The following is a 13,022-nucleotide window of genomic DNA, read 5'->3' as shown; positions in this document are numbered from 1 at the left end:
GAATAAAAAACCAAAACAGATGGCTGAATTTCACTTTTCTGAACAATAAATCTTTCTTCTTTGGGGTGCAGGGTTATCACTTAATAGCTCCCACAGCAAAGTCATGAGGGGATAAAATTCTTGTGGGATAGCAGCTTGTTCAATACACCCTTGTGTGTGTGGCCACTTATTCCCGTAATTCACTTCCAAGAATCAGCTGCCTCCTTCCTACTTCCAACCTCCTATTCAAGTCCTCATTGGTCACTGGCCATCTGCAGTAAGACTGCATCAAAGTCAACAAACAGGTCCCTCCACCCCCAGAAAAGAAATAAGAAGCCTTGCCTCTGGTTTCTTCAGCCACATTACTCCAGGACCTGGGGGGAAAACGAGAGAGAGAAAACTTCAGTCAGCAAAGAAGGGAGGTGAGTGGTGAAATCGATTTCTAAGGGCTGTAGAGAAGAAATGATTTACTTTACGCCAGTTTGCGTAGGCTTTTAAAAATATACAGGTGATAGATATTTTTATTTTCAATCTTGTTAGCATCTAGTGCCTTAAAATTGTTTGGAACTCTTTGGTTACATGAAAAACTTAAGGCAGTTACCAGATACAATATGGAACATAAAACTGTGATGCGAGTAGAACCATGACTTTTAGAATATTTTCCTTAGTTCATTTGAAGCATCTTGCTTTTCAATTTCTTCTGCTTCTAGGGCTGAAGAAAACTCTCAATGTCAAGATTGTTAGGAGTCAAAGCCAAATGTAGTTTAAATCCATTTTCTCTGCTTATTTTACCCACTGAACTTTGGCAAGTACCTAACTTGGGGACCTCAGTTTTGTTTCTATCCTGAGTTGTACACTGAGCATCTACAAAAAAACTTTAACTCTCTGCAGAAAAAAAGAATCTTTCAAAATACAATTAATGATGTGAGTAAACTTAAAAATTTAGGAAATGCCATCCTGGGTCAGATCAATGGTCTACGTAGTCCAGTATTTTAGTCGCGGGCAGTGGCAATAAGATGCTTGTAATTGTCTTCCTTGATATCTACCCCGTGGAAAGAAAATTTAAGTTTACCATGGGTTTTCATTTTTTCTTATCCTTGATTCAATTTTCCATGTAGAAAGTGCTTATCCAAGAAAATGCTACTCTACTAAAAAAAAAAAAAGTTATTTTTTCACTTTCTCAAGGGAGGCTGAAACCCAGATAAATATCCAATATCTTTTCCATTGTATAAAATGTTTCTATAAAAAGTCATAGCAATAAACAGTCGTAGCCTCCAATCATTTCTTCAGTAAAGATGAGTTAATGCAGAAAAGTTTAGGAGAGGATAGTTTTCTATTAGAGCAGGTTTGAAGCAGAAGTGTTCTCCCAAGTAATTAGTGCACTAATGATGGCATTCGTTAAGCACTACTATGTGCCAAGCACTGTACAAAGCCTGAGGTAACTACAAGATCATCAAGTTGGGAATGGTCCTTGTCCCTTGTGGGGCTCACAGCCTAAGTGGAAGGGAGAAAAAGTATTGAAAGTGCTCTGCCCAGAATAAACATTCAATAAATTCTATTGAGCCCCGTTCCCACTCATTTAGTACATAGCATTCTTTTGCTTTTTGGCACAGAAACGACACTCTGGAGAACGTCATAGAAAAAAGGGCAGTTCAATAAAAATATTTTAGAAGCAGAGAACCAAGATGAAATTTAAAATTTCCTGAGGAAAAATGTATTTTAAAATTGACTCTGCAGGACAGAAAGAATTGAATATTTATTAAAATTGCTTTCTCAAATATGCACATATCCTTAGAATGACTTTTTTTTATCATTGTGAGAGTTGTTAAGAAACATTGCAGTCTAAAAGCTTATGCTTCAATTCACTGAAAAGTAGTATTAAACCCTCAGACTGCCCAAGAGATCTCCAGGGAAACAGTGGCTTCTGTCTTGTACAAACAGCACAAGAAGTTGGAGTAAAACCTGCTTTTTTCCTTCTAAACTTCATAAAACTTTACTCTTTTAATAATACAGTGAATTTTGACATTTTAAAGCAATAATTTCACTTTAGGTTTAGTGTTAAGGATTTCACATTTTTTCAGAAATTCCAACTCTACAGTCTCAAAGTTGCACTTGAAGTGCTCTTTCCCTTTTTTTAATAAATGTTAGGCACTTACTAAGTGCCAGGCATTGTCCTAGGCACTGGGGTAGATACAAGCTAATCCGGCTGGACAGTCTATGTCCCATGTGGGGCTCACGGAGTTAATCCCCATTTTACAGATGAAATAACCGAGGTACAGAGAATTTAAGTGATTTACCCAAGGTCAGAGGTGGAGGAGCAGGAATTAGAACACAGATCCTTCTGACTACCAGGACTGTTGCTCTACCCATTAGGCCATGCTGCTTCTCTTTACTTCACTTTTCCCTCCCTCTCCCTTACATATAGAAGGAGGAATACTCACTGGAGCCAGAACAAGTGAACAGAAGCAAATACTGAGAGGACTTCTTGGAGGTTGTAGCCCTGGGGCTTTCAGGATGCTCCTTGATGTGGTCCCAGCAGTACATGAAGTACAGGAAGTTGGATGGACGCGGCAAAAGAAGAGCAGCTTCTTTCCCCACCTACATTGGCTACAGTTACTCTTTCCTCCTAGGACCCTCAGAGTTCACTTTGGCATCAACAGTGGTATTTACTGAGTGCTTACTGGGTGCAGAGCACTGTACTATGTGTTGGGGAGAGCACAACGAAACAGAGTTGGCAGGCACGTTTGCTGTCGACAGTGAGCACCCAGGAAGTCCAAGAAGTAGCTCTGAAGCAGCAGGAGGTGGTGCTGCAGCTATAAGGACTGCTTTGACATTCCTCTAAAGGTTCTTGTATCACTGAAGGAAGAAAACTTTGGCTCCAGTGGAAAAAACACTGTGTTCTAGCCCTAGTTTAGTATTTATAATAGTACTCAATAAACACGTACTCTGGGCAAAACACTTTCCTAAGCTGTGGGAAATAATAAACTGGTGAGAATTAGATACAGTTCCTGACCCCTCAAGGGGCTTACAATCTAAGACTAGAGGGGAGTGAGGGGATTGGTGACAGAGAAATAAGGTGGTATGAATCAATAAGAACATTACAACACAAAAGACAAATGTAAAATAAACATGAAAAAGCAGTAGGGTGCTAAGGCTAGAAGAGCTCTTCACAGCTCAGTCTCAGTAGCTATAATAGTTATAGCAGCCACCTGGTTCATTCAGTGGTATTTATTGAGCACTTACTGTGTGCAGAGCATTGTGCTAAATGCTTGGGAAAAATACAACAGAGCTGGTAAACATGTTCTCTGCCCACAACAAGCTGACAGTCTAGAGAGGGAGACAGACATTAATATAAATATATCACTTACAATATACAATTTCTGGGCTAGTCACTTCACTGTTCTGTGCCTTAATTTCCCTATCTGTAAAATGAAGATAGATAAAATCAAAGCTAGGCAGAAGAGAAAAAGAATAGGATATAGACTCAGAAAGAAGAGAGAGAAGACCCAGTTGCTTGCTGTGTGACCTCAGGCAAGTCACTTAACTTCTCTGTGCCTCAGTTTATTCAACTGTAAAATGAGGAATAAATACCTGTTCTCCCTCATACTTAGGCTGAGCGCCCCATGGGGGACAGGGACTTTGTCTGGCCTAATTATCTTGTACCTACCCCAGCCCTTACAACAGTGTTTGACACACAGTAAACACAACAAATATCATAAAAAGGCAGGCCTAGAAAGGTAGGAGAAGAGCTTAGAAGGAGAGAGAGAAAGAGACGCAGGGAGAAAAAGGAATACAGACAGAGACTGTTGTAGGGTCAAAGTCCGAAGGAGGCAGTGAGATATAGCCAAAGGCATAGAAAGAAACAGATATACCTGCTCTTTCTCTAGTTTATCTTGCAATCTACCTCTCTTGGGGAGCTGAGACACTCCTGCCGTGTTTCTGAAAGGCAAACAGGAATGGAGCAGCTGGGGTTTTTAGCAACCTTTTGTCCCCCTCCATCTTCTGGCCCATGGCTAGGTCAGCAACAAGCAGTGAGATGGCTTAGTTACGGCTGCTTCTCTTGTAGCAAAAGCTACGGAAGTGGAAGGGGCAATATGTTCTGGCTCAGCCATCCCTACTCTGCCCCTCACCCGCTACTATATGTTGGTGTCCTAGTCACCCTCTCATGAATTTCCACAGTCCCCAAATCAACTGTCTGTGGAAGCAGCGTGGCTCAGTGGAAAGAGCATGGGCTTTGGAGTCAGGGCTCATGAGTTCGAATCCCAGCTCTGCCACTTGTCGGCTGTGTGACTGCGGGCAAGTCACTTAACTTCTCTGTGCCTCAGTTCCCTCATCTGTAAAATGGGGATTAAGACTGTGAGCCCCACGTGGGACAACCTGATTCCCCTGTCTACCCCAGCGCTTAGAACAGTGCTCGGCACATAGTAAGCGCTTAACAAATACCAACATTATTATTATTATTATTACTTTTATCATACCTTCTTTCTGCCAGAGGCTGACTGCCAAAGTAGTCTGAAGCCCCTGGAGATATGAGTTTTGCCTCCCTTTAGAAGCCTTAAGCTTGATCCTTCTCTTGAGTTCCTCAGAGATAAAAAAGAAAATAGCCTGACCCTGCCTCATGTGGGTGGACTTTTCTTTTTTTTAATTCCAGGGCTGTAAGAGAGGGCAATGTGGTCAAGGGATAATTTAAATTTCAACCTCATGATTCAGTGGAGTTATATGCCATCTCAAGGCATTCTGAAATTCTTGTGTTAATACTCAGAATGATATTCTGTTAATCACAATTCCACACTTGGAAATTATCATTTAGATTAACTATACAGAAAATTAAATTTCAGCAATAGACAATCTGTGAACCCCAGAGAGGGCCAGTCAAGTTTCTTGCTGTCATTCGTTCAGTAGTATTCATTGAGTGCTTACTATGTGCAGAGCACTGTACTGAGCACTTGGAATCGACTAGATCTTCATTAATGTCTTTCAAAGCTCATTGGTTGCAAGCTCCATTTAGCAAGTTATTTTCTGTTGAACACCGAAAGCAAAGCAGACTACACCAATGTGAGTTATCAGTAGTGATTACCTTGGGCTCTTTTTTAAATGGGAATAAGATGCATACTGCACTCCTTTGGGTTTCAAGGGCAGTCCTGTTCTGAACAAACCCAGTTCCTAACTCCTTCTCTTTTTAAGGAAAAAAAAACCCACAGTGAGTTTAACGTTATTTTTTTTTCCATTTCTTACTTCTTTTTAATTTAGGAGGATTACATTATGACAATGTCTGATCTGGAAAAGGCTATGATAACAATTATTGAAACTTTCCACAACTATTCCGGGAGAGAGGGGGATAAATTCAAGCTAAAGAAATCTGAATTAAAGGAACTCATTAACAATGAACTCAGCCAATTTCTAGGGGTAAGTGTGAACTTTTGAATAACCACCTGCTTCTCTCAGTTGCCTTTATAAGGGCTAGAATGGGGATTTGGGCTCTAGGCTTAACTCTGGGCTTGGATGAAGCTGGATGCAGTTTCCTTTTCTCAGTTCTTGGGATGCTTACAAAAATATTTTTGCTCAGCTGGTTGGTCTCCATGGAGACTGGCAGAGTGCTGATATCCAGAATAAGACGGCCTTGGGGGTCTTATGAACTGGAACAGTTGCAGCATTTCATTCTTTGTCTTTTGTCTTGTGTTTCTTGGGTGAAGCACAGAGAACGATTGTCTTTGAAGCACAAAGAGAAAAGTAAAAAAAAAACAATGCCTAGCATTCTTCAAAAGTCCAGTGTGTGTTTGTTTGTTTGGGCTTTTTGATTGGAGGTGGTAGTCGGGTGGGGTAGTTATCTGGTTTTGTTTCATTTTGCAGTTTCCAGGAAACAGAAAGAATATTGTGAAAAGGAAGTTGGATAAAGAATAATGATCCTCAAGCTTTCGCTTGAAGTTTATGGAAGGCCAATAATTACTTAATAAAAGGGGGATATTTTATGATGACAGGTGTTAGGGGTAGGATACCCAGCACTCCACCAACTGAGTAGTCAGTGCTTTCTAACATTCATTTAAATGAGCAATTGTCTTTTGGAAAAAGATGGTTCAAGTGAACTACAGACATGCATTGGGGTACAGATAAAATACTTTTCCAGGTAAGAAATGAAGGCTCTGGGCAAACGATTGGGAAAGTGAACCATCACTGAGCAGAAAGGCAGGCTAACTTCTTTTTCTATTTTCAAGCAACTTAATAATGTTGCTCCCTCTTGGCATGAGGAACCTAGCAATGCTTATTTCACCATGTGGGCAGCCAGTGACCACCGAGCTATTCTCCCATCATAGGTCAGAGCCCCTTGGAGAGTAATGGCAGTCAATTTGTATAGTACCAGCCTAAAGTCCATATCCCCCTCTAGACTGTAAGCTTGTTGTGGGAGGAGAATGTGTCTGTTTATTGTTATATTGTACTTTCCTAATAATGATAATAATGGTGGTATTTAAGTGCTTACTTTGTGCCAAGCTCTGTCCTAGCGCTGGGGTAGATACAAAGTCATCAGGTTGTCCCATGTGGGACTCACAGTCTTAATCCCCATTTTACAGATGAGGTAATTGAAGCACAGAGAAGTTAAGTGACGCCCTAGGTCACACAGCAAAGTGGCAGTGTCGGGATTAGAACCCACATCCGCGCTCTTTCCACTAAGCCACGCTGCTTCCCTAGAAGCTTTCTAAGTTCTTAGTACAGTGCTCTGCGTACAGAAAGTGCTCAATAAATACAAATGAATGAATGAATCCAAAGGGGAATGAGCAAGGTCAATGAGAATGATGAGAAACTTTCACTGCAATGCTTGCAAAACCTTTTCAACCAAAATAAAAAAAAACAAAACTAGAGACTTTAATTCCATATCAGGGACAACTTCTAAATGTGTATTAAAGGGGTTTTTTTGTTCTTCTTTTCTTGTCCTGATTTCTCCAAGGTGATTTTTGAGTTTGGAAACAAATTCAGCATATTAAAGCTAAGAATTTTGCAATCTCTCATTTTTTTTTTCACCTGGAAGTAATTTCCATAGCTCTCTGCTGCCTAAAGATTCGGCTGAACTATCTTGAAGCTTGCCTGGTTTTTGGTGCCTAATTGCTCACAAGTATTGTTCAAATGCTTAGAATTAACATTCATGGTTGAAATATTCTAAAATTTATGATTGAACCAACTGCCTTTATGTCCTTCTCAAAACATAATTGCATACCATCACTCCTTCCTTGAAGTATGATACTGATTCCTCTTGGATTTATACATTGCTAAAAACTGTTTCCTTGTGTTCTCAAAGTCTCACCTAAAATACCTCCTCCCTTCAGCCAGCCAGGGTCGGATTGAGGCAGAAGCAGGGCAAGAAAAAGGTGCACTGATAGTAGGGGTCTCCAGTTAGAGGTTCCTGCTCTGTGAAGGAGAGAGGAGACTCCCCAACACAAACAGTTTTTTGGTCAGGGAGAGAAGCTTCAGCAAGTCTGCTCTGCCCCTGGAACAGGAAGAAGCTGTCAGCTCCACTTCTTGCCCTCCCTGGCAGACTGTGGTCCCTCCTAGCTCCCCCCAAATCCTATCCTTCAAGGGAACCCCAGAATCTGGCAGGTGACCATGCTAGATCCCAGGACCCTCTTGGCCAACAGACATGGCATCCAGGAAGGTTGAGCTTGTAAACTCAGTGTGGGCAGAGAACGTGTCTACCAACTCTGTTGTTTTCTACTCTTCCAATTGCATAGTACGGCACTGTGTACAGAGTAGGTAAACAATAAATACCATTGATTGATTCAGTGCCTCATTTGGTCCTAGGCCATCCAAAAAGGCATTCGTTTAATCTGGGAATGAGCAGGGTTGGCTTTAGGTGATGAAAAAGAGAGGTAGCTATCTCAGGGGGCACCCTCAAGGGGGTAGAAGTTGAAAGTTTTTAAAATTTGCAGCATTGGAGAGTTTGTCCGGCGAACTTTTGCAGTAGAGAGAAATGCTCCGACGAGGCAGTGTGGTCCAAGGGAAAGAGCACAGGATAGGAGTCAGGAGACTTAGGTTCTAGTCCTGATTCTGCTACCTGCTGGTTGTGTGACTTTGGGAGTGCCACTTAACCTCTCTCTGCCTCAGTTTCCTCATCTGGAAAGTGGAGATAAAATGCCCATTTTCCCTCCCTCAAACTTTGAGCCTTGCGTAGGGCAGGGACTGTGACCAGCTGATTGCCTTGTAACTACCCCAGTGCTTAGCACACTGCTTGGCATATCGTAAATGCTAGTAAACACCATCACTGTTATTAGGTTTAGGTGGACTTCTAAACGATGTCATTACATTATGCTTTGCACCATAATGCACCCAAGGTCTCACATATCTAGCAGTCTGCTATCTCTGAGCACTGTCACTAAAAGCCTAGGAAGAAAGCCACTTATTTTCCTGGCTCAAGAGGGTCAGATATCTGAAACCGGTCCTGGGGATGGGGCAGATGTTTGGGTTTGGGGTACCCACTCGCTGCAGCAGCTTTATAAACCCAGAGGGGTCAGTGGCCAAGATGGGGCATGGCTCCCGAGGTCAGGGCTGCTAGCCTGCCCCCACTACTCTCTCCCACCCCAACACGGCTCTGGCAGCAGTGACCCGGCTCAGCTGGCCTGATTTGGGATGTGCGTCAAAGCCACTGCTGCTTTCTTGATGGTGACAAAAATGAGGCAGTAGAGAATGAGCCCTCTTTTCCATTCCGCCCCCTTTTCCACTCTCTTTGACTCCTGTTTCCCCTTTCCTCTCTTACTCTGTCTCTTCTTTTCCCAACTCTCTTTTTTTATGGTATCTGTTAGGTGATTACTATGTACCAGGCTGTTCTAAGCCCTGGGTAGATACATGTCCATGTCCCACATGGGGCTCACAGTCTTAATCCCTATTTTACAGATGATGGAATTGAGGTACAGAAAAGTGAAGTGACTTGCCCAAGGTTACACAGCAGACAAGTGGCCATCAACCTTTTCTTTCTCCCTTCTGTCCCTTGTGCTTTCCCAACTTTTTCCCTCTCCCTGACCTTTCTCCCTCAAATTTCACTCCATCTCAGTTTTCATGCCGCTGGCCCACCAGAGCCTTAATCTGGCCCTACACCTAATCCCTCCCTTAAATCCAATCACGTCTTCACAATCAGCTCCCTCTTTGATTAGTTACATCCCCAGTTTATCCTTCTAACATCCACCCCACCTCAAATCCACCTCCCCTCACACACAAAGGAAAATTCTCAGCTGAGTTAGAGCTGAAGGAATAGAAGGACAACTGAAAAGTGAGAAGAAAAAGTACTTTTGCGGATACCTCTGCTGTCTCTCTTCAGATTGGGCTATGGGATCATTTCATGCTGAGTTTCTGGCAGAAATACCAGATCTGAGTGTTTGCAAAAGGTGATAGATGTGAGCCTTTTCGAGCACTTTTACTGTGTGCAAAGCACTATACTAAGCACTTGGGAGAGTACAGCACAACAGAGCTTACAGTCTAGAGAATGACATTTGAGCCAAAACCCAGACTCCAGAGAACTTGGGTAAGAAATGGGACCTAGTGGAAATAAAACAAGAACACAGGACTGGAGACAGGAAAGCTGGGTTCTAATCCCAGCTCATACTTGCCTGCCGTGTGATTTTAGGCAAATCACTTCTCTGCGCCTTAGTTTCCTCATGTATGAAAATGGGGATTCAATGTCTTGTTCTTCCTCCCTTTTGGACTGTGAGCCCCATGTGGGACAGCGACTGTGTCCAATCTGTCTGTGTTGTACCTGGCTCAGTGGAAAGAGCAGGGGTTTGGGAGTCAGAGGTCATGGGTTCGAATTCTGGCTCTGCCACTTGTCAGCTGTGTGACTGTGGGCAAGTCACTTCACTTCTCTGTGCCTCAGTTACCTCATCTGCAAAATGGAGGTTAAAACTGTAAGCCTCACGGGGTCAGCCTGATTACCCTGTATCTACCCCAGTGCTTAGAACAATGCTCTGCACATAGTAAGCGCTTAACAAATAGCAACATTATTATTATTACTCTGGCACTTAGTACAGAGTTTGGCACATAGCAAGCACTTAAATATAATTATTATTATCATTTTCAGATACTTAGAGCTCTCAAATCTATTACCTGTAACAAATCCTTCCTGTTTTGTTTAGGAAATTAAAGAACAGGAGACAGTGGACAAAGTCATGGACACACTGGATGCTGATGGGGATGCTCAGTGTGACTTCCAGGAATTTGTGGTCTTCATTTCAATGATCACCGCGGCATGCCATGAGTTCTTCATACTCGAGTGAAACACCAGACAAGCAAGAAGCTTAGCTTATGCAGCAGAGAGAAAGAAAAGGAACCAATGAAATGTGAAATGAGAGGAAAAAGAAAATGATTGCTTAGCAGCTAGAAAGAGTAAACTTTACCAACCTCTGGAGAGCTTATCTTGCTTTGAGAGTAGAAACATGAAAATGTCTTCCTAAGGGCTGTTTGCAAGGGCCTCCCCGGCTCCTAATGCAATATTTCTCTGCCTTAACTAAAAATATTCTTTACTGTCTTCCTGCTGTTTGATTAGGTATGTGTGCAAATAGTTATTCAGAAATTGTGCCATTATGTTTGTAAAGAAAATAGAAGGAATCTGTTACAAGATATTACTACAAGAAGTAGGGTAGATCCACGTAATAACCCAGACAAAAGTATTAGTGACAACCACAAAATTCCTTTGATTGTTTTCATTTTCAGTTCTTAGTTCTTTAATTTCCATTTACTATACGGTACATAGTAATCTGGAAGTTTTTTGGTGTTTTTTTTTTTAACCTTTGTCTTACTGTGATTGTGAGCCAAAATGGGATTTGGAGCAAGAAAAGAACACAAATGTATTATCTCAGCAGCTGAAAAGAGTAAGGGAACATGAATAAATTTAGATTCGTTTGCCCTTGATAAAGCTAGTGCTAAGTGAGTAGTAATGCAAGCTTCAACCCCTGAAATAATGAAACAAGAAGCAGATCCAGATTTAGCACACAGAAAATGGACCTTGTGAATCAAAATCAGAACCAAAAATTATTAACTCTTGCTAATCAGAATCAAGGTTGGAATAATCCACTTTCTTCCAAACTGGATCCATACTACTAACTCTTGATGACCAAGTCAGGTAGGGGAACTCCAGCTGTCACCTTAGGGTTTTTTTCAAAACCAAATCGGCTTCTTCTGAGTGATTCTGTTACAGATGCCCCACATTCTTATCTGACTGGCTACCAAAATATATTCAGGTTTTCAGAGTTTTCTAATTGCCAGGTTAAGACTTTTACACTTGCTTCCCATTAGATAAACTTGGGCTTCTTAGATTAAAAGGCCTGGAAATGATCACATTGTTTCCCTGAATTTATTTTACATCAAGAATACTGGGGGAAAAAGTAAATGTAGCTTATGAAAAATAAGCCAATACTTATGTATCTATCAAGTTTTCACTATACTACATAATATAATCAATGACCATTCTGCCTTCATTAATTGGGATTTACAAAAGCATGTCCAGAATTTGATGTGTTTCATTTGTATTTTAGAAACTACAAATCAAATTATAGATTTTCCATCAAGTATGTAGAAGAGGCTTGTTAATTCATGAATGTATTTACTGCCTTGGGCTCCGATGAAATAAAAGCAGTGGTTTTACTAATCTTCTACAGTGGGTTTCTTTGTCAATTGGAAGAAGGGAATCCTCAAGATCTTGGAAAAGGATGAGACACAGGCTCCATCATTTTGGAAATTAAGTCCAAACTCTAGCTTTAAAAGACTGAGTAGGTGAAATGCTTTTGGCAGGAGTGTACGGAGCAATTTGTGGGAAGCACAGTGGGATGTGGATAGGGCTGTTATGATGGTCCTTAGTCTCTTCCCTGAGCTGGAAGCAGCCCGAGGACCACCAGTTGGACACTTCCTACTTTTGCAGACTGGAACTCCTTCCACGTTCCTTTAAGTCTAACTATCCTGTGAGTTACCATTAATGACAACTGACTTGTTCTCCCTTTCCCATTAGAATTCAGCCTCTTCTGCCTAAGGATCCCTTTTACTATCCACTAGGTGCAGTTTAAGGAGGGGAAGGGAAACTGAGGATTCAGTTTTGTGTTTGCACTGGGCCCCGGAAGGAGAAAACTTAGATGGGATGAACCTCCAAGTCTATGATCCAAGTAGAGGTGTGTCTAGGGTCCCCTATAATTATATTGTCATGTTGGGAATGGTAAATTTACAGGCAAAGTAGTAAAGCTCACTCTTCCCCAACCCGACCCCTACCCAGTGAAAAAAGTACTCAAACCTGCTCATGGAAATTCTGGAAATTTCTGGAAATTTAATTTGATGTAGTGAGAGGGGATGAGAAAAGCTAAGTGTGAAAGGAACTCTTAAGAACTGAAACATATTCAGAGCATAGCAGTAAAGTCATAGCAGGTATGAACTCCCTAAAATCTATCCCGCATCTCTATAGTTCCTCCCAAATCAACTCTCTCATCCTTCCCACATCCTTTCCAAATCTTCCCTTTCCACCAGCCCCTCCAAAACGCTTCCATGTGTACCTTATTAAGACACTTAACTACTCCTTTCTTCCCTTCCTGTCATCTTTGAGCATTCACTCTCCTTCCCCTGTGCTTTCAAACATGCCCACGTATCCCCTATCCTAAAAAAAACAACAAACCCTCCCTTGCCCCTACCACCCTCTGTTATCACTGTGGCTTAGTGGACATAGCATGGGGCTGGGAGTCAGAAGAATTTGGGTTTTAAATCCCGGCTCCTCCACTTGTCTGCTGTGTGACTTTGAGCAAGTTGCTTAAATTCTCTGTTCCTCAGTTACCTCATCTGTAAAATAGGGATTAAGAGTAAGAGCCCCATGTGGGACTAGGACTGTGTCCAAACCGATTAACTGGTATCTACACCAGCGCTTAGAACAGTACTTGGCATATAATAAGCGCTTAACAAGTAGCATAATTATAATTATTACTACTCATTTCCAAACTCATCAAAAGTCTTGTTTACACTGGTTGCCTTCCTTCCCTCCCCTCCAACTCTCCCCTTGAACCCCTGCAGTCCAGTTTACAATCAATCAATATTTA

At 41.7% G+C, this 13,022-nt stretch overlaps 1 protein-coding gene across 1 annotated transcript; it reads left to right on the top strand.

Moving 5' to 3' along the window:
- The first annotated feature begins 295 nt into the window (after positions 1-295).
- S100B (S100 calcium binding protein B) lies at positions 296-11,604 on the top strand. The gene is made up of 3 exons (XM_001513816.5): positions 296-401; positions 5,230-5,385; positions 10,089-11,604. The coding sequence occupies exons 2-3, from the start codon at positions 5,242-5,244 to the stop codon at positions 10,227-10,229; spliced, it is 285 nt and encodes a 94-aa protein (XP_001513866.2). The 5' UTR covers positions 296-401; positions 5,230-5,241; the 3' UTR covers positions 10,230-11,604.
- The last annotated feature ends 1,418 nt before the right edge of the window (positions 11,605-13,022 follow it).

This window comes from Ornithorhynchus anatinus, chromosome 7 (assembly GCF_004115215.2).
Source record: "Ornithorhynchus anatinus isolate Pmale09 chromosome 7, mOrnAna1.pri.v4, whole genome shotgun sequence".
NCBI lineage: Eukaryota > Metazoa > Chordata > Mammalia > Monotremata > Ornithorhynchidae > Ornithorhynchus > Ornithorhynchus anatinus.
This window is presented reverse-complemented; position numbering and strand designations above follow the sequence as displayed.